This window comes from Anopheles aquasalis, chromosome 2, assembly GCF_943734665.1.
Source record: "Anopheles aquasalis chromosome 2, idAnoAquaMG_Q_19, whole genome shotgun sequence".
Lineage (NCBI taxonomy): Eukaryota > Metazoa > Arthropoda > Insecta > Diptera > Culicidae > Anopheles > Anopheles aquasalis.
Window position 1 is genome coordinate 623,646 of NC_064877.1, and position 21,707 is coordinate 645,352.

At 47.0% G+C, this 21,707-nt stretch overlaps 3 protein-coding genes across 7 annotated transcripts in view; all 3 read left to right on the top strand.

The window, feature by feature from the left end:
- Positions 1-10,834, top strand: LOC126571630 (uncharacterized). Its single transcript, XM_050230312.1, has 2 exons — positions 1-1,022; positions 10,747-10,834. Exons 1-2 carry the CDS (start codon positions 199-201, stop codon positions 10,832-10,834), a joined length of 912 nt encoding a protein of 303 aa, XP_050086269.1. The 5' UTR covers positions 1-198.
- Positions 2,259-7,251, top strand: LOC126573147 (uncharacterized). 2 transcript variants are annotated; one of them, XM_050233041.1, is made up of 3 exons: positions 2,259-2,694; positions 3,616-3,749; positions 3,826-7,251. In XM_050233041.1, the coding sequence occupies exons 2-3, from the start codon at positions 3,669-3,671 to the stop codon at positions 6,142-6,144; spliced, it is 2,400 nt and encodes a 799-aa protein (XP_050088998.1). In that variant the 5' UTR covers positions 2,259-2,694; positions 3,616-3,668; the 3' UTR covers positions 6,145-7,251. The 2 variants fall into 2 exon arrangements, with proteins under 2 accessions (XP_050088998.1, XP_050088999.1); XM_050233042.1 differs by lacking the exon at positions 2,259-2,694 and adding an exon at positions 3,373-3,524.
- The window catches only part of LOC126573146 (histone-lysine N-methyltransferase, H3 lysine-79 specific), a 25,795-nt gene continuing 11,757 nt past the window's right edge, over positions 7,670-21,707 (top strand). For 2 of the 4 annotated variants that reach the window (XM_050233037.1, XM_050233040.1), the window contains exons 1-4: positions 7,670-7,912; positions 9,036-9,464; positions 19,193-20,190; positions 20,260-21,686. In XM_050233037.1, coding sequence (XP_050088994.1) covers positions 19,924-20,190; positions 20,260-21,686 — 1,694 coding nt within the window. In that variant the 5' untranslated portion in view covers positions 7,670-7,912; positions 9,036-9,464; positions 19,193-19,923. Of the gene's footprint in view, positions 7,913-9,035; positions 9,465-18,086; positions 18,122-19,192; positions 20,191-20,259; positions 21,687-21,707 lie in introns of those variants that run through there. The other 2 variants (XM_050233038.1, XM_050233039.1) reach the window with 2 other exon arrangements.

Sequence of the window (21,707 nt, forward strand, 5' to 3'; positions counted from 1 at the left end):
AAACAAACTAACATCAACAATTATCGTGTGTTAGAATCGCCAGGGTTGCATAGCCATTTTCTCCAAAACCAGCGCTTCGATCCTGAGTACCTCGATAAACGAACAAAACGTGATCTAAAACAGCTATCGCCACCAGCGTTTCCGGTTGAAAATAGCACCGAAAAAGACGAACACATCCCCACCGCTGAAAAACTGACCATGACAAATCAAGAGAGCTATCCTGCCGTGCAAACCGAGTGGACAAAGACATCATCTAGGCCAGAATTTCAAGCTAATGTGATTCGAGAAGAGGAGGATTCAAATGCAGAAGCGTCAGTAATAGTGAACGAAAATACGAAGTCACGTGCGCCGAGAGTAAATTTCATAACGCAACAAACCAAAAGCCCGGATCATTCTGAAATCCGCACTGGAAAAGAAAAAATTATATACGAGCTCTATAGAAAGCCACTAGCCAGGCTTTACTACGAGCGGCCAATTCCAAAAGCATATGACTCGTTTATGGCTCCCTCGCAGCCTCCAGTGTATCCGTCCCGGTCGTTCAACAAATACGAACCATTGCATCCCGAAATGTTTGACCGTATGTACCCACCTGCTCCACATCATTATGATCACTACTATGAACGACGATATGATTCTGATTCTTATGATTCCTACTTTCCTCGATACAAATATCCTTACTACTACTATTTTCCGGACAACCGCTATGATATTCCGATGCCACATAGGGATCGCAATTACATATACACGAATCATCTACTGAACGGATTCTCAGAAACTAATCGTCCAATTAGTCTGCGTAACCGACGAATCATTTACTATGCAACATTACCCGAAATAGTGCGTACACCGCCGAACGTAGAGTTGCGTTATCGAGTGCAAGGCTATCATAACAAATACGATCCAATTCAAATGGCCTCTCCAACTGCAACATTCGGTGCTTATAAGGAAATAGATGCTGGGGTTGCTAATAGCGTGAACAACAATAAGTACGTTAGTTCAAAACCGATAAAAATTATTAGAGAAACAAACTTGCCAGGGAACGGGTTTGGCAAACAGCCAAACAAAGATGCACATCTGGAAAGAAAAATATTACGCGCTGGTTAACCAAAGCGATGTAGTGGCAAAAAGTGCCTTTTAATAGCTTTTTCAACAGTATTTATATGTTTTATCATCATGCGCCTGAAAAGAAACGCGTAATTTTGGTAGAGTGAGGTAAATTAAAATATATCACTGACACAGCTGTTTAAAAAATAGCACATCATGTATTACTCAATGCATCTCCAAGATATCACATTAAATTTGCGGTGACAGAGAACTACAGATCTGTTCGTGGAATGGTAAGCTTGTATGGTGACTAGTTTTTCTTCGAGTGCATTTTCCTGCCTCGTCCTTAAGCTGCTGCAGATCTCAGTTGGAGTTGGAGTTGATTCAAATCCTGTTCAAATCCTCGTTCAGTCACCGTTCCCTCATAGCTCGTTCTGGATCTGGATAAGGGTATCGTTCTTTTGTTGCAGTAACATGGCACTTTCCGACTTCGAACGCATCGTACTCTGTCTGAGATACGGGTTTACGGTCCTACGAAAACGAAAACACGAAAACACTTCTTCACAACCAAAATGCCCAGTTTCTGAGCTTCCGGAAAAACGACATTTTTGAATGAGGATCAAAGTACCATTCAGGAAACAGGTGCCTTCAACGGATTTGTTATAGCCTCCACGTTGGATTTTGTTTGACAGGTATGAAGGTTTGTTTACGTTCATCATTCGGCAGCGTTAGCAGCATTAAGCCTGGTGACAGACAAAGCGTAAACGCAGAATGTAATGCCCAAAAGATTGTGATTATGCCAAAAAGTTTATAGGTTCGCGAAGCGTGAAAGTGAGCTCCACATGAAACATAGCGATATGAAGAGAAGAAAGTTCTATCATCGCTTATACAGCAACAACAGCTTAAAATATTGGAAAAGATATTTAGAAACCAACTTATCTCGTCATTTTATGCTTTTTGCGATCCAACATACGAGTTGTAATAAATGTTTCGGTATAAACTTCTACGCGTTTATCCGTGCCACACGAAGCGTAAACTATTTGGCATTTATTTTATATTTACGCTAGAGTTTACGCTTCGTCTGTCGCCGGCAATACAGCCCTGTGTGATAGCAAGTGTCAAAGACCTTTGGGTAAACAATTTTCGGAAAACAATTAAAAATATTTGTGATTTGTTCAACATCCGACACGCAACGCGACAGCGGGAGAGCGGGTGTCCAAGAACGTGTGAAACGAGACTTTTTCCTTGTTCTTGTGCTGTAAATTCGTTGAGAAATGTGTTGTTTGGATCGCCACCCACGCCCTCCCGGACCGCCATTCGCGTTTATCGTAACCCCATTTTGTCGCTTCGCGCGCGCTGGTTCTGATTGCGGCCGGATGTGATCTTCTCGCGCATCTCGTGCCACTCCTCTGCCGTCTGCATCAAACAGTATGAATGCAAATTGGTAGCTGAAACGAAATAGCTGTGCATGGAATAGTGATGTGCTCAGTGGCAAGAATTTGTGATTCATCCTGACCACGGTACAGCGCCGGAGGCCGGAAAGTGCACCAGCATCGAATGCACGGGAAAGTGAGTGAGCGTTTGTGGAAAAGGATAAAGCTAGGACGCCGTGCTCCTTTAATCAGATTCTGCGGACGGCGTGATAAGCAGGTGAGAGTTTCTTGGATGTTTTATTTACGCGGGATTTCCCCAAACCTCCGGAAGAACCCCGCCCCATTGGCCATGGCATCGTAGCTTGGGCCTCAGCGGCCATATTCTTAAATCAAGTATTTCTAGATTGTGGCATGTAAATGTGATTTGATGATGGGTTTTCCCAACATCCCGCCGATAATGTTTGATTTGAAAACACTTGCGGTCTGCCAGCACACATGCTGCCAATAGTGGGGCGTTTAAATGATAAAGAGTTTCTATACGCGGCCCCAAGATTATGCTATCACCACTGGTGGCCAGCCTTCCAGCCCGCGCTGACCGGGAAATTCTGGTGAAGTCATGCGTTGTTTATTGACCACGCAAGATTACACGGCACAAAATTTACCACCACCGAAATCGTGGGACGAAACCGATTCGAAGTAAATACCCAGCTCTCCTCTCCCGCCTATGCAAATGCAAATGTATTGTCGCGAACATTCGTCGTCGGTCTGGTTGGTCGTCTGAATGGGTTTGTTGTGTGACGACAATAGACGTTGGAGAAAAAAAAACTGGAAAAGCAAACCGGAGAGTTGTTGTGGAGATGAATTCCAGCCATCCCAAATGACGCAAACAGTCTCTCGACGATAGCACGCGACGATACGCGACTCTGCATTCGCTTGGCGTGAAGTCATTGTGAGTTGTTAGAACTATTCGAAGGTCTTTTCGCGATCGGGCGCCCGTGATCAGGTGGTGCTTGGCCGTGCTCGGTGGTCTCGGTTGATGGTGATGATCAGTATTGATCGACGATAGCGTGCAACAGGGGTCGCCATCTATTTATCTACATTTCGAAGGTCAGAGTCATGCTGGTCGAGGAAAACGCTGTCGCGGGCAAATGCCAACCCTCCAGGATGTGTTGTCTAATGGTGTCTCTGTTTGTTGTAGGTTTCCATCGAAGATTACTGCAAAGAAGTCATACAACTTAGAAGACCGTAACCATGGAGGAGAGTACGATAAGCATGCAGATGGATGTAAAGCTGGACATCCGCGAGAGGAAGCTCGAGTTCTCGCACATGAAGGTAGGCGAGCTCGGTGTGGCTGCGAATCTGTTGCTACGGTCACTACAACATCTGGTGTTGCTTCATCTACTTTCAGTCATGGTCCCAGTACTTTGTGAAGATCGAGGCGGTCAAGTGTTTCCCGTGCTATATGCGAATTTCATTTTTCTCCTCACCGAACGATCGTACAACTGATCTGATCGTGCGTATTAACATTCCCGGACTGACGGTGCAGATGGCCACCTCGCGCACCAAGCAACATTCGTACGGTCTTTTCTGGAAAAACAATCGTAAACGGTGCTGCGCCTACTTCGCCTTCGAGACGCAGCTGATGTGTGAACGCCACCTTCGATGGATGAAAAAGTCGATTCGCAATCTCGAGCTGTACCGCCAGGAGATGATGCAGTTGCGACGTGCCAGTCGAACTCCGGCCTGTGAGATCCGGCGCGAGATGCAGCCACTCGCTCTTATGGCACCTCCATCGGTGATGGTGCCATCTGCACTAGGTTTTGCCGCTTGGGATGATCTCGGCATTTATCAGAATCTCGATTACACGGGGAACGTTATGGATTTGCAGGACTTTCTGGGACCGCTTCCGACAGTTCCATGCGATCAGTCAGGTCAGCTCTATCGTCCACAATCTGCTCCTTCCGGTGGTGCCGTCGGCGAAAGCCATCGCGATTCAGCTATGTCGGGTATTTACGAAGAAATTCGTGACACTGGCACCGATCAGGTCAACTCCCAGCTATCGCGCCTTTCAATCGCTTCCGGTATCTACGAAGAGATGCGACCAGTGTCGGCAGAGCGGTCAAAAGGGGTGCAAGAGGAACCTACAACCCCACCGCCTCCGCTACCACCCCGGCGGCGTCTCAACACTAACGAAGACATGGAAGACGAGCTCAATCGCTCGTTACCCACACCGGAAATGGATAGTTTAAAGAAGAAACGGAACTGGTTGCGCTTAGATGCGGTGTTTGGTCGCAAGCGTACGACAAGCGGCGACTCCCAGGGGAGTTCTTCATTGTCTAGAAAAGGACAAGCAAGCAAGAAACCGGGACTGGAGCAAGAAAAGTCTGGAAACACATCTCCGGTGGCCGTTGTGCACCGAAAGAACGTCTGTCGATTGCGTTTCGGAGGAAATAAGCGAAACAGTTTTTCGAGTCCCGATCTTAGTCGCTTGCAGATCGATATAGAACCGGTCAAGGCAACCGGCGATGATGAGCTGGCGGTCGGCAACACATCTTATGACAATCTTTCAGATGGCAATGGTTCCTGTACGTCCGAGTTTTATCCGCAACACAACATCGATTACATCGAGCTGGACTTTGGTTCGTCAGAGTATCTGAACATGTCCATCGCATCATCCTCAGGAGGCCTGGAGTTAGAGACGGAGAACCGATCAAGTGCACCAGATGGTCGCCGTTTGAACATCTCGGAACGAATTCTGGAAGGCTTCAATCGCTCGGCGAACTCGTCAACAGTGAACCTTGTCGGTATGGCTTGCAGTGCGTCAATTCCGGAAACCGAAGAACCAATGGAAGAAACTTCATCAGTAAGGCATGAGTCAGCGTGCGATAAACAGCAGAACACGGGCGGCTACATAGAAATGGGAGCCCCGGGAACGGGTTTCAACCGCCAAAAACTTATCGAGCAAGGTGATGAGGAGAAAAAGCAAGCCCCAAAGAGTATCGGTGATAACGGTAGTGAATCGATTTACATGATAATGACCGGAGGTGGAAAACATCCGGAACCAATTCGATCCAGCTCGACCAGTAGCAGTAGCAGTAGCAGCAGCGGCGTCAGTAGTGCAAGTGATCGGTCAGTAATCAGCATTGATTCGTGCAGCGTTCCCATGAAACGTAATTCGGTCGATGATAAGATTCCTTCGTACTATCCAAACGAAGAGATTCTTCGATTACCACCACGCAAAATCTCTACGGACACATGCAGCCCGAAGGTGGTGGTGGTCTGTCCCGACAAATCGCCATTCTATGGAAACTGTACACCAGTGGCCTCGCAATCAGCAACTACGCTACCGCGAACGTTCAAATCAGCTCAACGTCCTGTTGCAGAAGCTACTCAGGATATGCAGGATCGCGTACAGGAAACATTCCGTACGCCAAAGCCAGTCCATCGGCGTCACTTTACTGCCGGTCGTAATGCGCTAGAAGCACAACCGGGTGACTGTATGGGGTCGTCGCCAGAATCGTCACCAAAACTGTTTCCAAAGTATGCAACATTCTCCAGAGGAAGTTCTTCAAAGGCAATGGGAGCCGATTCAGTCAGTCCTTTAAGCAGTGGAAAGCGATTCAGTTCGATGTCTCGATTCGGCAAAATCGATTTCACACCACTACGGCTGAAAATCAACAGTGTGCTACAGCGACAAGGGTCGGGGGATGTGTTCAAAACTCCCTAGATATTATTCGTGATTAAAACGCTAGTTCGACGCGGAACTGATCTCACCGAAAGTACCCATCAGGAGGGTTAGGGCAGAGAGCTGTAACGACATATCTTTGCTACGATTGTGACTCGTGGCCATTGATTCCAAATTGCTCAAATGGTGATGGCTTTTTAGGCGTTTGTCTTTTTGTGTTGCTCTCGCATGGTTATTCTAATGAAATCTCATTATCAACGGTATTTTTATCGCCAGTTCGTTGTGGAACTCTGCCCAAAGTTAAAATACACCAAAAGCTTTCAGCTTTCTGCCGCCTTTGCACGAGCTACCGATGATCATAGATGTAAAATGCTTACAAGTGCGTAGAAATAGATAGTTAGGAAATTGTAAAAAAACGGTACGCCAAAAGATAGGGAGGCAGGGCAATATAAAGACGATTCTACTTGAGGAAACAAAAAAGTACTGCTTAAGCTTACTTCTTAAAAGACATTCGTGGTGCTTTAAAGGCTTGTTATTGCTATTTCAACAAATGTACAAGCGCTTATTAGCCCGTCAGATAGATATAAAGATTCCGCTGTAATCTCATAAGGCATGTGCTTGCTTAAGAGCCACGATCATGGTGCTCCCAACCGCAATCGTCGGTCGGTCAATCCTCAGGTTCTCTTTTATGACACAATTTTACGGAATGTAGCGTAGGGAGACAGAGAGGTAGAATAAAAACTCTGCAATTGATTGCTGTGATTTCCACCGACTCAAATCGGAACGGGAGCTCCTTGCTTCCAAAACCCAAAATAGGGACATTTTGAGCCTCGAGGATCGACGGAGTGCGCAAAAATACTTGATAGTAGAATCTCTTTACAAAAATATACCAGCCAAAAAGTTCAAACAGATAAAGTGCAAGGTGGGTTAGAACAGCTTTTAAATTGTAAAGAAAACGGTTGACCTGAAACCATATCAGCGATCGAACGGCTTATTGATAAAAGATGTGTGATAAAACGAAAAACTTTCTTTCAAAGTGCTTATGTGCTAGCGTTTGTGAAGCTGTAACGGAAATCTGTTTGATGAAGAAGCATTATGTGACAAAAAATTATGCAAATAAAGAAAGAAACTTGCTTGGGAATTCAGTAATTATACCAAACGCCCAGGCATCTCTTAAATCTTGCCAGCTCAACACCTTTTTTGAATTTTCCAGAGCATGCGTGCGACGGCTACACGTGTGCACGATGCCAAATTAATGTCGAATCCATATAAGCGACAATTGCGCCGAGACAAGTTTTCCTGCCAATTCTTTGAGTGCGCAAAAATGTGAAGAAATTGTCCAAACAAGGAAATTAAGTATCGATGATGAGCTCGCCGGCGTTGCATCGCAAGAACGAATAAATATGGATTTGAGGGCAATTGGACATTGCGCGTTCGTGTAGCCGTCGCTTAAGAATTTTCACCGAGCGTGTTGGTGTGCGTGAGGCATCGGCGTAACGTGACGATGTGCGTGAGCACAGTGTTTTAGGAAATCGTGGTAAAGTGACGCGCTTTTTTCGGACCCACGGGCCTCGTTGCGATTTATCTAAAGAAAATTTTCAATTTAGCCCGCTAAACTTCGCGCGGTGGTTCGTTCGGTGCCAAGAAAGACAGAGTGTGTTAGCAGCGTGCCGCGACGGAACGGGTGCCAGTGATAAGATGGGCTTATCATCTCGCAGCCACCGAAATCCTCCACCCTTCTTCTTGTGAATGAAAAGATGAAAGAAAAAGTAGTGAGTTTCAAGAGGATTCCACGCCGCACGGTAGTTTTGTAAATCCCTACTCCGAAGCTATTTTATGCATGCGTGATCAAAAACTAAGTTCATCGACCCCGCGCCCGTTGCTACCCTCGTGATAGAGTGGGGTGGGAGAGGGGTGTATGAAATTGGCTGTTCTTTAGAATTTTTGGTTTGTTTACACTGTTATTTGGTGAAAATATCAAGACCGCCACTTTTTCACTCTGCCAGCATCAGGAATCGTAAACCGAACCGTTTCTTTTGAAGAAACTTCTTTTCCAAGAACTAAAAACTACTTTTAATCGATTCAGCCAGTTTGTGTACCTTGCTTTGCTTATGTGCTACCCGTCTGCCGGAACTGTCTACCAGCCTTTTTTTTTCTATGGAAGAGCCTGAAACTGTGCCGATTTCATGTCGCTATCGTGTATGAAGTTGCTTCCGTATCAATCCCATCACCAATGGTAAAGTAGTTTCCCGACTTTAATTCTTCTTTTCTGCATTATTTTTAGGCCTTGCTATGAAAAGTTGATCGAATACCTTACTGCCAACGCCCTGCTGAATGTATGCTTCTTTGCGTTGATTGACCTTTAAAGGTAGAGGCTTCTTGGGACGAAACATTTCCCGTTCCCCCAAAACGCCCGTGTGCTGAATGAGGGCTCCCATTTTGGTTTAGGGAACTTCTTGCAGTTCTGACCTCGCGCCGATCCTAACAAACTCCACTTTTATTTCATCGCGATCCGGTCAGTAGTTTCGAAACACGTAGACAACGGGTAGAACATTACATTTTTATATGTTTGGATGTACACAAGAACAGAGGCATATTTTCTTTGAACTTTAAATAGGTTTCTCCAAACTGTTGCTCTAAACTTTATGTCCAGTATATGCTGTGCAAATGTTTTCTAGAACAAGTTTAAGATCTGTTCCTATACGATCAAGAAGCAAGGTCAAGGCATGCCACAGTAGAACAGTAGGCCAAATCAAATCAAAGAAATGGAATTGATTGCTCCTGATACCTTAACAAAACTGATGCTGACAACGCTAAAGACGTGGCGGTCGTTCTCAATTTTCGTTGTGTCGCGTCTCGTGTGGTAAAACTCGCTACCGCAGCCATTATTTACGTAGAGTTCTTTTTTTCTTACTATCGCGTTATCGCTCAAGTGAGTGTTTGTGATTATAGTTGCCCCGGAGGAGAGCCACAGTGAAGGCAGTAGTGTGTTTAGTGATAGTGCGTCAAATTCACAAGCGTCCGCGATGAAAACTCAAAACAAACGGGCCCAAAAACAGCATGAACGAGGCGTGCATCAGATGAAATGCGGAAGATGGTGAATATCATCACCGATGACGGCATAAGGTGTGCTCGCTCGGCGGTCTTGGTGTATGGCCTGCTTCGTCGTCGAACGTAGGCAAGCACGCACGCACGCACGCACGCACGCCTACTTTACCTTCGTCGGCTTCGCCAGTCAACATGCTTCCAGAGAACGATCTCATCAGTTGCCGTGCTGTCGGTGGAGAGTCCACCTCTCCCGGTGGGTGACACCGTCTGCCTACAGTCAGTGCGAGCGGTAGTGATGCGAACCGTAATCAAGTGTAAGTGTCACCCAAATTAATCAACAGAATTATGCATTGATTTTCACTAGGAGATGAGTGTTGTTAGTGAAGCTAGTTAGTGTCATCGTCTCATTCACTAGCCGGTCGTTGGTGTGCTCGCTCGTGCTTTCTACGAGGTCTTAGGGGTCACGGTTACGTCCACCCTTCTCTTCCCTTGAATGGTCGACGGCTGCTTAGTATAAGCACTGCATGTTAATGTTCAATTCAAATCCTCAAAAAGTGTATAGTTGCTTGCTGCAGTTGAATGTACGGAATGTGATTTACCAGAAACTACAATCCTGGCCTAGTGATGCACTTCAAATTGTGTCTTGGGAAGCGGCGTTGGTGCTGAGGAGCGGGGAAGCGAGGAATGAGAAGTGGCTGATATAAATAAAGTCACATGCAGCTCGTTAATCGTGCGTCCGGATCGATAAAACAACGAAATCGGTGACGGTAGCTTTAAGAATGGATTTTGAGGGTAAGGGCTTGGCCTAGTCGAAGGTGGTTCTGGTGATAGGTATTAAGCAAAGCATTTCCACAGGCGCCGCTGGAGCTTTTACGGGTAGTCAGGCTAAAATAAGCATCTAGGTCAATTTGGGAACATCCCTCCTGGGAAGAGTGTTAATGATGCTTTCGTACCCTCGATTGGAAAAGGAATTCCATCAATTGCATTTCCTGGTGATGATGTGTGATGATGGGAATATCTTCGAAGGTGAACATAAAAAAAAGCATCATTCGATTGAGTTATCAAGTTGTCCTTCAATTATTACAACATATGAGGGGTCATTTAATTCTTTTTATGGCATTGATTTGCATTTACATTGTGGGACTGATATTAAAGAAATAATTCATTAGCGCAACGTTATTCGTATTTCGTTTGCATGGTGCATGTAACCGATCGAACCCCAGTTGAAGGCATTGTGAAAGCAGCATAAGTCCGTCGAATGTTGTTTTCATCGTTCGCCAATCTTTTGCTGATGCTGCTGTTTGTTTTGCCGATGAAGTTCCCTCTCGATGTCCCTCTTTCTCCCTTCCCTCTTTGGAGCAGAATGCGCGCCAAGCTGTGTATTGGGAGTTTTATACATAAAATAAGCATCACAAGCGCCAAAGTAGTGTGGAGGCATGAGGAGCAACTCTTTCCTGACGCCAGTGAATCTCGATGGCGATCGTGGCAATGTAACGCAAGAGAGGAATGAATCCCGTATGAAAACACGGTCTACGGCGAGGGCAGGAAACATAAGACGGCCACCGTGTCCCCCCACCCCGTTTAGTAGTGGCCGTGGTTGGAGGCCGAACGAGATCACCAACACATGACCATCTCACGCGGCCAATCGTGTGGAGCACGCAACTATGCTGTGCACTGGGGGTAAAAGAGCCAGAGAGAGAGACAAGGAAGTAGCGAGCATAGCCCCACCAAGATCATCATCACGAGGCACGTCTTACGTCTTTTCCTCTCTCTCTCTTTATCTCTCTCCTTGTCTCTGTCACGACAACGTACGGCTCCGCTGCTCCCCGTCTCTATCTGGAAAACGCATGCGGCTCTTGTTCGATAAAGCCGCGCCACTATTTATAGATGAGGTGTCTAGCTCGTCTTCTTGCTTGGTTCACCCCGTTGGTCTCGCAGCAGCGCTCTGTGGTTGCAGCAGGCGGCTCCCCGTGGCCTGCTCTGCTCGCTTCTCTCGAGGGGCGACTCTTCCTTGGTTGTGCCGCCCCACCGGCATTCCGTTATTCCTCATCCAAGTATGCTGCTGCAGCCGTACAATTCTCGTTTGATGAGTGCTAGACGAGAAAACTACACTACATCACCTTCCCGACACCACTACACTAGCAAAGGCTACTTAGACCTCAGACGAGTGGCATGTGCTCCCTCTTCCTCTCCCTCTCTAGTCAGCCCTACCCCCAGGTCATCCCCCACCGTGCCACGCTTTCGATCGCGAGTTGCACGCGTTCGTGGGGTAGCGGAATTGAGATGCTGCAGCTCTGTTTTTGCTGGAGTCAATTCACTTCCTCGTTTTTCTCCTTCTTCCGCAGTTGCACAATTCTGCTCGTGGCCCAGAGCTCCATTGCTGTGTGGGTACGGGCGATGCACATGAGCTATGCGACTAGTTTTCCCATCCGCCTACCCCCTGCACTGCACTGTCAGCAATCCACTTGCCGCAGTCCACTTGAAACATACGTTCCCCTTGCTGTCCTCGGTCCTCAATCCACGGTCGCATCGCATCACAGACACGCTTTCACACCACAGAGTTCTTTCAACTTTCAAAGTCGTGCAATATTTACTGTCGTCGCGCACGACCTCCTGACTTCAACCACTTCTTCTGCCGGTAATGATGGCAAGCCGCGGTCGGTTGGTTTATGTTTAACGTTTTGTCCCGTGCTGACGGTGCTGCTTTTGTTGTTGCACGTTGTTCTAGTTACGGCAATAGTGTTGTGTTGCAGTGGACCGTTCTTCTGCTTTGCTTGCTGCTTAAACGGCATGATGAATCTTTTTTGAATATTCCTTCTTTGGACCAAAACGTTATCAAAACCAAAGCAAGGCAAATTTTCATCGTCTAGTCGTGTGCGCTTAGATTTAGGTTTTATTTTTTTTTATAAACTTTTTTTCTCAAATCTTTTAGAAAATATTTTTATAAATAGTTTTTACAGAACACACAGGGCATAACCATATTCTCAGATAGAATTAATAGAAACTAAAAAAATATCCATCCAAGTCTCGGATGATGATCAAATAACCTCATCACACAGGCTAACGAATATGCAGGAAGAAATGGGTTCCTTTTGCTGGGGCCGCTGGCTAACGGAATCGAGTTCTCCTGGTAAAGGGCGCGCCGCCGCCGCCAGGTCTCCATTTTCCTAACCACCCACCCCATCCTCCCAAAGTCAGCTATGCTTGGAGGACCGAGAAAATCAAGCAAACGCTTCCGTGTGCGCGGGTTCACGGTTTCTCTCTCTCTCTCCTCCCCGTTTGTGTTCTTTCTCTCACTCTTCCTTTCGCTCTATCTCTCTCTTACTCATCTTCGGACGCTCTGATGTACGCACACCTTCTGTCTTACTCACGTGTTTGCGCGTGTTTGCGCGCACTCTCCCGTGTCAACACCGGCGGAAAATTGATCAATATTTATTGATTTTCCACACCGGCATGAACAGATATGTGAGGAAAATTTTGCTTCTTGGCACGCACCAGGATCGTCGACAGTGGACAGAGGCAACAATCGATCGGTCTGGATGTAATTCCGATTTGATTTTTCGGGAGCAATTATCCAGCTCTCGTTGGACATCTTTTTGTCGGATTTAGCACATTTGGTTGGTTGGAAATGGTTGAACGATGCTCGAAGCATACTCACGGGTCTAGTGTAGGGTGTAGCATAGGACCATCGGTTCCCGGAAACTGAAGGATCGATAAAGCATACGCCCCAAATATGCTCTGCGCCCAAACTAGGCAACCACATAGTCGGCTGGCCACGCCGGAGAAAGTGTTTGCGCTCAACCTACGAAAAATGCGTTGACTGCTGCGTTGGTTACTTTTTGCCGATTTTTTTTTTCCTGACGCAAACGTAGGCTCCTTTGGGTTAGTAAAAAGCAAGAGAAATGTTCTATTTCTATGCCAGCAAGGCTTTCCGTCTCGTTATGAGCTCACTTCTTCGTTCGTTAAAATGTTAACGGACGGTGTAATTTCATTATAGGCCCACGGTTGGATGCTGCTTAATCCAAGTTTTAAATTGTCCTTCACAGTGTCCTTGCAAATACGCCACAACATAGCACATACGTAGGTGGCCCTGGTATGTCCTTTGCATGATAAAGCCCTCCCAGCACAGTGTAGAGGAGCAACAGACGAGGCTCCACCAACCATTAAAAAGATTTTTTTTCAACATCCAAGGACACGCAAAACTTGGTTGTTCATTTGTTGCTACACAACGGTACCTGGTTTAAAGTGTTGATTACAGAGGTTACTGAGATTCGGTCTTGGCATTGACGGAGATTAAAGCCACGTGAAACAGGGGAAGGGTTGATGTAATTAGGTCGTAATGTGAAGAGCGAAAGACGAAGGAATCCTTTTTCTGCATTCACATTTCACCCATGCGCGCTCTGTATTATGTAAGTACCTACAGTAGTTCGCTTCAATCTATCGCCAATTCTAGCTTTAAGATGAAAAACAACCCCATGGGTGTGCTGCTCTCTAGCCACAGCATCCATATTCTGGGTGCTTTTAATTTCCATGTCCCCTCTGCACACCAGAGAAGTCACCGAGGAGGGATGCCCTCTCGCTTTTGGGGTGGAGCTTATGCTGTAGCGTGCAATATTTATGTACGAATTATCGATTTTTGGGGCTTTTCCTGGCAGCTTCGTGCTCTCATTTTCCGAGATCACACGTTGCTTTCTTTATCTCTCTCTCTCTCTCTCCCTCTCTCTGCTCATCGGATCGGATGGAACGCTCTAGTTCCATCGCACTCTGGCACTTTTCCCGGTTTGTTGTGCCGGGGTTGCCGATATCAATAAATTAATCATATTCCTCGAACTCTACTTCTCTTAGGTATCGCTACGAGATGAAGAGACAGACGACGGGGGGGATGTGTATGTTGATGCTGATTTTTCGAGACGAAGAAGGGAAGCCTGCACAAACACGTGGCTTAAGCTTGGCCACCGGAAGAATTATACGGAGAAGCTTTCACTGAATCGTAGGATTACAATGAATTTCATCATCAGCGATAATGGACTCTCCTGTAACGCGCCTGCCAGTATTATTGAGCGATAGCGAAGGGCAGAGAGCAGAGAGAAGCTGGATGTTACGTCCTTTTTTTTTGTTTTCGTGTTTTTATGATGTGCCTCGAATTCCTCGTACCCGAAGGACCAGGCGGACACGCAGGCAAAAATGGAGAAGATGGTACTGTTTTTCTCCGACGAGAAATGTCCTCGTATGTTGAGGATGGGCTCATGAGATGGTCAAATCTGGGTTCAGTAGAACAGAGTGAGAGAGATACAGCGAGAGAGCGAGATGGTAAATGGCGAAGCTCAGTTGACGTTGCCAAGAAAGTTAATTTGGTAAGGCAAGGAAGGTAACCATAACTCGATTTTAAGTCTGAATACTGTGGAAATTGTAGGTGTAGCAGAAGGACAACATTCGAAGTTAACGGGAGCTTGTTTGTCTGTCAATTCCGTTGGCTTTCCACCGGGGTGCCTTTTGGCTTATGATTGCATCATAGATGAAGAGTCTGCTCTCGATTCTGCTGATACTGTAGCTATAAACCACATTTCAGTTTCGTTTTGGATGAAGGAAGACGATCGATGAGCGAGAGATGTACAAGAGAAGAATTTCCCACGGACTATTTCGCGAGAGCTGCGCTGGTATCAAAACAGAAACGTACATAAATGCCGCTACAGTCAAGACGGGGCAACAACATCGTCATCGTTGATGCTGGAACACACCGACACACTGGCGAGATGAGGCTGGCGAGAAAAATGCTTCCAAACAGCGAGAGCAACCACCCTGAGGCCAGAGCGTGTGCTATCGATCCGTTTTTCTCAACGCGCACACAGCATCATCATCTGGTGGGATGGGAGCAGTGTGGCGCACGCGAGAGCAGAAGTAGAGAGGAATGTCATTGCAGCCATCACCGGTTTGGTCGGAAAACTCTCTGCAGTTTGTGCTTTAAACTGGTGGAAACGCTCGCCACCGCGCTGTGGTGCGGCGTAGTGGAAGAGACCTTATTTCCTGCTACTCTGCTGGCATGGACGAGGAATGTTTTCGCCGCTCCCGAGCATAAATCGATTAATTTTCTGCTCGACCAGGGCGGAACTATGCGGTAGTCGCTTATGTATACAGCAACGCACAGGCATCACAGAGAGAGCAAGAGAGAGAGAGAGTGGAAAATGTTTATCAGATGTTTTGTAGTTTAGGAAAATGTTTGAAAATGCTTTTCTATTCCTTTTGGGTTCATGAAGTTTGTGGAGACCATTTTAGAGAGACCTTTGGTCCGCGAACCGTCATCGAATGCTCGAGCCAAAAGAGGATCCGTGCGAGGAAAATGAGAATGAAAATTTATACCATCCTCCGGCATCTTCGCTTCACTTCGGCACTTCAGTTCAGCACTGTAATGTGCGCGATGGAAAGTGCCACTTTAAGTGGAAGCAAGCAAAGTGGTGCTTACTAAAGGGACTGCCAGTGGCATCGCCCGTATTACGTCAAAGATTGCCGCTGCTGCTGGTGTTGCTGCTAGTGTGTGGAAGCTGGCTACCCTTGACATGGCCATGGTTCGGGCACAGAGATCCTTCGATCCTTTTTTTTGGTTTCTGCTACTTATGCTTCACGGACACGCGCTTCGTGAGGAGGGACGGTTTAATGCGTGCCGGAGAAAGTTGCCAAGAAGGTTTTCTAGCATCATGGATAACTCCTTTTTTGTCGGCCGAGTCAAATAAGAACATAATGGCGAAATGTAAATTGATTGATAGCGTTGGACACCATTATGGTGGGCGTATTAAAGTGATTAAAGTTACTTATAGGACGTTAGAGAGGTGCAATGGTAGCGAATCATTTGCATTGATGCGGAACAGTAATGTCATTTTGCAAATGATTTAGCAGACGAATGGGGGAAGTTGTAATTGCGAATATCGATTTCGAGCGAGTTCGCCTCTTCTCCTGTCCCTCTGCTTCCACATCTTTTAACCATTTAGCTCATTTTCATCGCATGATTCCGTGGTAATGTTATCACATTCAAATTAAATTAAACTCGGTGGGGCTTCCTTTGGGATGGAAATTGAATGTTTTTGTGTTCGGTGGCATGAGGAAGAGGGGCACATGCACATACTTCCTCTTTTTTATTTGCGGGGGAAAATCGAGGACAACACCATGCTCTCATTCTCGGCTCTCTTACCTCAACTCAGGGAAAAGGGCGGAACAGACAAAATTGTCACAAGGAACCGCCGCCGGGCGATACGAGCTCGCTCGATCGATCGATGGTTTGGCAGTTGACCGTGGTGCTGTGTCGCTCGTGACTCCCGGAAACGCGTTGACATGGTTGCCTTTCTTTCGATCGATAAATTCCGGTTCACAACTCTCCGGTGACTCCGGTGACTAGTTTTATGTTTTGTTCACCATCGCGCACGTCGCATTCTTTTGGAGCCCATGGAGGGTTTCCCCCGGTTTGCAGGCTCAATTAACGTCTTGTTGTGATTTCGTCTATTGCTGTTTCAAGAAAAATAGAGACCGGCCATTCCTGAGGTAGAGAAAAAGCGAAAGAAAACAAACGAAACGAATGGTGCATTGATTTGGTTGACCTACTTTCGGTATTAGAAGTAGAATATGAAGCACTGATGGATGCTATCAGAACTGAGAATGCAAAGTCGCGCCTACACGTCTTGTATTGTATCTCTCATTTATTTCGTCTTTCTGCTTGCAGCGTGAAAAATCTAATGAAGAGGATTGATGCGAAGGAAAGCACTAGCGATCCGTTCAAGAAAATCGCTCATTGCATTTCGTTCGTTCCCCATCGGACACTCCACTAGTAGCACCCGTGAAGCGCGGCGGCACCTCTTCGGGCTCGAGTGCACTGGCTTTCTTGAGTTATTTTTAAACGATACCACCCCGGCAGCTGTCCAGACACAGGGTGGGTGAACTGAAGCGGCCAAGATCGTGCCAAAGAAAATGGAAAATGGAAAATGCAACTGCAACACGCACGCGAACGTCACTCGAAGCGGAAGTTTTTATGATTGACCTAGATTTGGCGTGACGCGGGTCATGTGCGTGTTCGTACTCCGTATCTGTCGTCTGGTGGTCCGGTAGCGTTAGAATGACTATCCTTGGTGATTTCCCTAGCGAAGCGGCGCTCGATGGGGTGGCGTTTAGTGACAGGTTGATAATCTCGCAAGTTCTCAACTAGTTGTTTTGATTGGATTTGGGTATTTTCGCTTTATTCGGTTGTCGAGCAATCGATCCTCAATTTGAGCTATTTCTGGTAGGTTCTAGTACGAAACGATGACAGGATGTTGACCTTCTTGCACAATATTTAAAGTTCAAACGAATGGGTTCCTGATCTCCTAATATGGTAGAACATAGTAGGAGAAGCTATAACTGTAATGGTCTATTGTATGCCTCGTAAAACGAGTCCAAAATTAGATTTAATGCATTAAACGTTGCCATAACACACGCTCTACGCACCGTCCACTGTCCTGCTCTACACTGATCATCTATTCATGTGTCGCCTCATAGCATGTGATGGCAAACGACCGATGTCCGAATGACCACCGGTAATAGCCGACATTGCAGTGGACATCATCATCAAGCTCCTCAATGTTGATGATGATGTTTTCGGCGCATCCGTCTGGCTGGTCGGTCTGTGGTTGACTCGGGTTGAAAAATCGATAATGCATGCCACGGCAGGGCACGAACGATGGTGTCTAGCAGAGATCGGACATGTCCGACGCGCCTCGCCTCGCCAGGGAGGGGTTTCTATTGGGTTGGTAAGAGTTCATGTAGCTATTTCGAGTTGTCGCGCTTACCGAGAGTGATAGCGAAAGCGTCAGCGGGTTTTTGTTGGCAGCTGGACCGCTGGCGGCTCGCCGGACCGGGACCAGCGGCTGGAGATGCAGTTCACCGAGTTGCACCTGTTCACCTGTAGTGTTTGTGTGCTCCCAAACAACACAACAGCACCATCCTCTCATGTGTATGTGTAATGACGGTCGCCCCAGTGCACCTCGAGAAAGCACTTTCTCCCTCGTGATGATGAAGCATCGATCTCCAGTGGCCTAGCCGCTAATCAATTCCTCCTCAGACGAAACACGTGCACCGGTGCACCGTGCGATCACTCGCTGGTTGGTTGTTTCTGAGTTTTATTATCACTTTTACTGCTCGGTAGAAAAACTCCAGTCTTCAGCATTGCGCTCATGAACAAAAGAAAAATCAGAAACCATAAACTGCCGACGTTGGGTGGTGATGGTGGCGGCAGTGGCAGTGGCAGTGGCAGTAGTGGTCAACGTTTGGAAATATGACCGTCGCTAGTTGCCAAGGCTGCCCGATATATTCTGGGTCAGTTGAAAATAAAACACTCGTGCAATATAATCAATATCACACCAAGCACCTCGTGCTTGCCCGGAGACGATAGCGACGCGCTGTGTTTGCGATAAATTATGATTGTTTGCACATTTCAAGGTCGTTGACCGCATCCTTCCGTGCGCGCGTGGGGTGTTGATCGTGTGTATTGTCGCGGTGTTGCGTGATTGCGTGGCGGTCACAGAAAATGGAAATGAGAAAAAGGTTCAGCCCGAAACCCCCTCCCTTTACTCACGTGCTATTTGGGCTGAATAATGATACGTGCTTAAAGGTGTAAATATTAATATTTGAGTAATCTATTGGCACTATGTGAGCATATTGTGCATCGTAGGAGTGCGATTCCCATGTTAGAAATGAAAAGAGCTCAATTCGCTTATGTGCATTTTCATTGCACTGCCTCGCTATTTTATTTTTGCTTCTGTCGGTTATTTAAACCTGATTAACGGAGAGTGGTCCCCGTCACGATTAATATCAAGACAACAGAGAGGGGTTGAAGTTGCTTTCGTTGCAGAATAGGTTGGTTTTGATATTAGTAGAGATCAGAGATGCTTTTGTGAGATGAATTTTTGAAAGAATATTTGGAATTTAGGTGTATCTTTGCCCTTTATAAACATTTTTTCTGCAGAAACGTTTCGAATTTCAATTGTTTTTTTTACATAAATTCTGTTTTGTATTTTTTTTGCAGCGATCCACGTTTAAACCGAGAACAATGCATTCCTACCACTGCACATTGGTTCACCTTCAGAAGAAGCAGCAGCAGCAACCGAGGCATCTAAAGCGACAGCAGAGTAAAGGCCGAAAATTAACAACATTCAAAATAATAGAACATCAGCTGTCGGCGTGTCGAGTGTACTGGCCGAAACAACCTGCGAAACATCAGCAGACGGTAACATTAGCGCTTGATCGGGAGAAACAGCAGAAGCTGCGACACTGGATCGATCTTCAGTCCCTTTCAACTCAATTAAGAGCGAAACACAGAGGTAATGCTGCAACCCGCAGGCAGGCATAAAGAGTTGAACAGTGCCGATGGCTGTGAAGAAAAGTGAAGTAATAATTTCCGTGACAAGCGAATCGTGAATCGCGCAAAAGTGGAAAAAAGAGGTTTTGGCTTGATCTTATCACAACATAGAACTGTATTGTGCTTTGTGACGAGTGTATCCCTCGTGTTTGAAGAAAGTTAGTAAGAGGTGTAAAGTGAAAATTAAGAAAAGGAAGCATAAAAGTAATCGTTTAGTGGCACAAGTGTACGCACATTACAATAATCTGTTCAGCCGGTGTCACTATATCTTGGCCAACCCCTCTACCTCTGATCATTACCACAGTGTATCTAGAGAGAGAAAGCGCGCGCGCGCGAGAGAGAGAGAGAGGCTGAAAGGGAGGAAAGTGTGAATAGGAAGCACTAGGAACGCCACAACAATGGCAACACCCAACTATAAGGAGCTGAAACTGCAATCGCCGGCCGGTGCCGAACCGTTCCTCTATAACTGGCCGTTTTCGATCGGCACAGGACACGATTCTGGCATCGAGCTGATCGAAAATGTGCGCTGGGTGTGCGAGGATATGCCTGAGATCAAATCGGCGATCGAGGAGATCGATCTCAGTAAGCTCGACACTGGCGACTACGATGCGATGAAGAACCTCTGTGATCGGTTCAATCGAGCAATTGACAGTGTGGCCGCCCTGGTAAGTATGCAGACAGACTAGACTGGCGGTTTGGCTGATTTTAATCTTTGGAACCCTTGTGTTTTGCAGCAAAAAGGCACTTCACTATCGAACCAGAGGTTTACCTATCCATCCCGGGGGCTGCTGAAGCACATTATACAACAGGTGTACAATCAGGCTGTTGTGGAACCGGAGAAGCTGAATCAGTACGAGCCCTTCTCACCGGAGGTGTACGGTGAAACGTCGTTTGATCTGATCTGCCAGATGATCGATCAGGTGGACATCAGTGCGGACGATGTGTTTGTCGATTTGGGTTCCGGCGTTGGTCAGGTGGTGCTGCAGATGGCAGCTTCGACACCGGTAAAGGTGTGCTTCGGCATCGAGAAGGCGGATGTCCCGTCGAAGTACGCCGAAGGTATGAACACGACATTCAAGCTGTGGATGCGATGGTTCGGCAAAAAATATGGCGATTATGAGCTGATCAAGGGCGACTTTTTGGCTGATGAACATCGGGAGAAAATCACGGCAGCGACGATTGTGTTTGTGAACAACTTTGCCTTCGGTCCGAACGTCGACCATCAGTTGAAGGAGCGGTTCGCAGATCTAAAGGATGGAGCCCGTATCGTATCGTCGAAAAGCTTCTGCCCGTTGAACTTTCGCATCACGGATCGCAATCTGAGCGATATCGGTACGATAATGCACGTTAAGGAGATGTCACCGTTGCAAGGATCAGTCTCCTGGACGGGGAAGCCTGTCTCGTACTATCTGCACGTGATCGATCGCACCAAGCTGGAACGGTACTTTCAGCGGCTTAAAACCAAGGGAACGGATGAGGGTAGTGCCGGCACGGGTGGAGGTGGAGGCAGTGGATCACACACAACGCGAGCCTCTCGCTCGCGCAAGGATAACAGTCACCATCATCAGAAGAATATCGTGAATGACGATAGCACATCGGACAGTGATGCCGACGGTGGTCCGTTGGGTTCGCGCAAACTGTGGGCCGGTTGGAATAGCAGTAAGGATGGTAAGACGAGTGCGTCGGAAGAGGAGAACAACAACAACAATTCGCCGGTTCTGCGTAACGGTCGCATACCGGTAGCAACAAAGAAACGAAGAAAGATTACGCGAAACAAGGCGCCAGTAAAGAAAGCAGATCTCGCCGCAGCCAGCGTTGCAGCCGCCGCTTCGGCTGGTGCGCCATCGATGCTGTCTCCTCCGGCCAGCACGGTAGTAGCCATGGCAGGGGTGTCAGCGATGGTTGGTGGTAAAAAGCGAGGACGCGTCAAGAAAGGTCGGCAGCGTAGACCGCTCAATATTGCTGGGCTGGATCTGCTCCACAACGAAACACTGCTCAGTACCTCGGAGCAAGCGATCGGCAAACGACTACCTCCGGCGCCCGGCTGTGTTGATCAGCTGCTAACTTCACTGGCTGGTGATATGCAGCATAATGAGCTCGACATTCCGGAGGCACCTTCGGAAACACCGTACGCGCTGCAGATTCTCCTGGACCTGTACAAGTAAGTTGACGCTGGTTTTTA

Coding starts and splice junctions, on each gene's coding strand:
- LOC126571630 (XM_050230312.1), top strand. CDS start 199: ATGACAAATCAAGAGAGCTATCCTGCCGTGCAAACCGAGTGGACAAAG. Junction 1,023..10,746: donor CCGATAAAAATTATTAGAGA/AACAAACTTGCC, acceptor GTAGTGGCCGTG/GTTGGAGGCCGAACGAGATC.
- LOC126573147 (XM_050233041.1), top strand. CDS start 3,669: ATGGAGGAGAGTACGATAAGCATGCAGATGGATGTAAAGCTGGACATC. Junction 3,750..3,825: donor TCGAGTTCTCGCACATGAAG/GTAGGCGAGCTC, acceptor ATCTACTTTCAG/TCATGGTCCCAGTACTTTGT.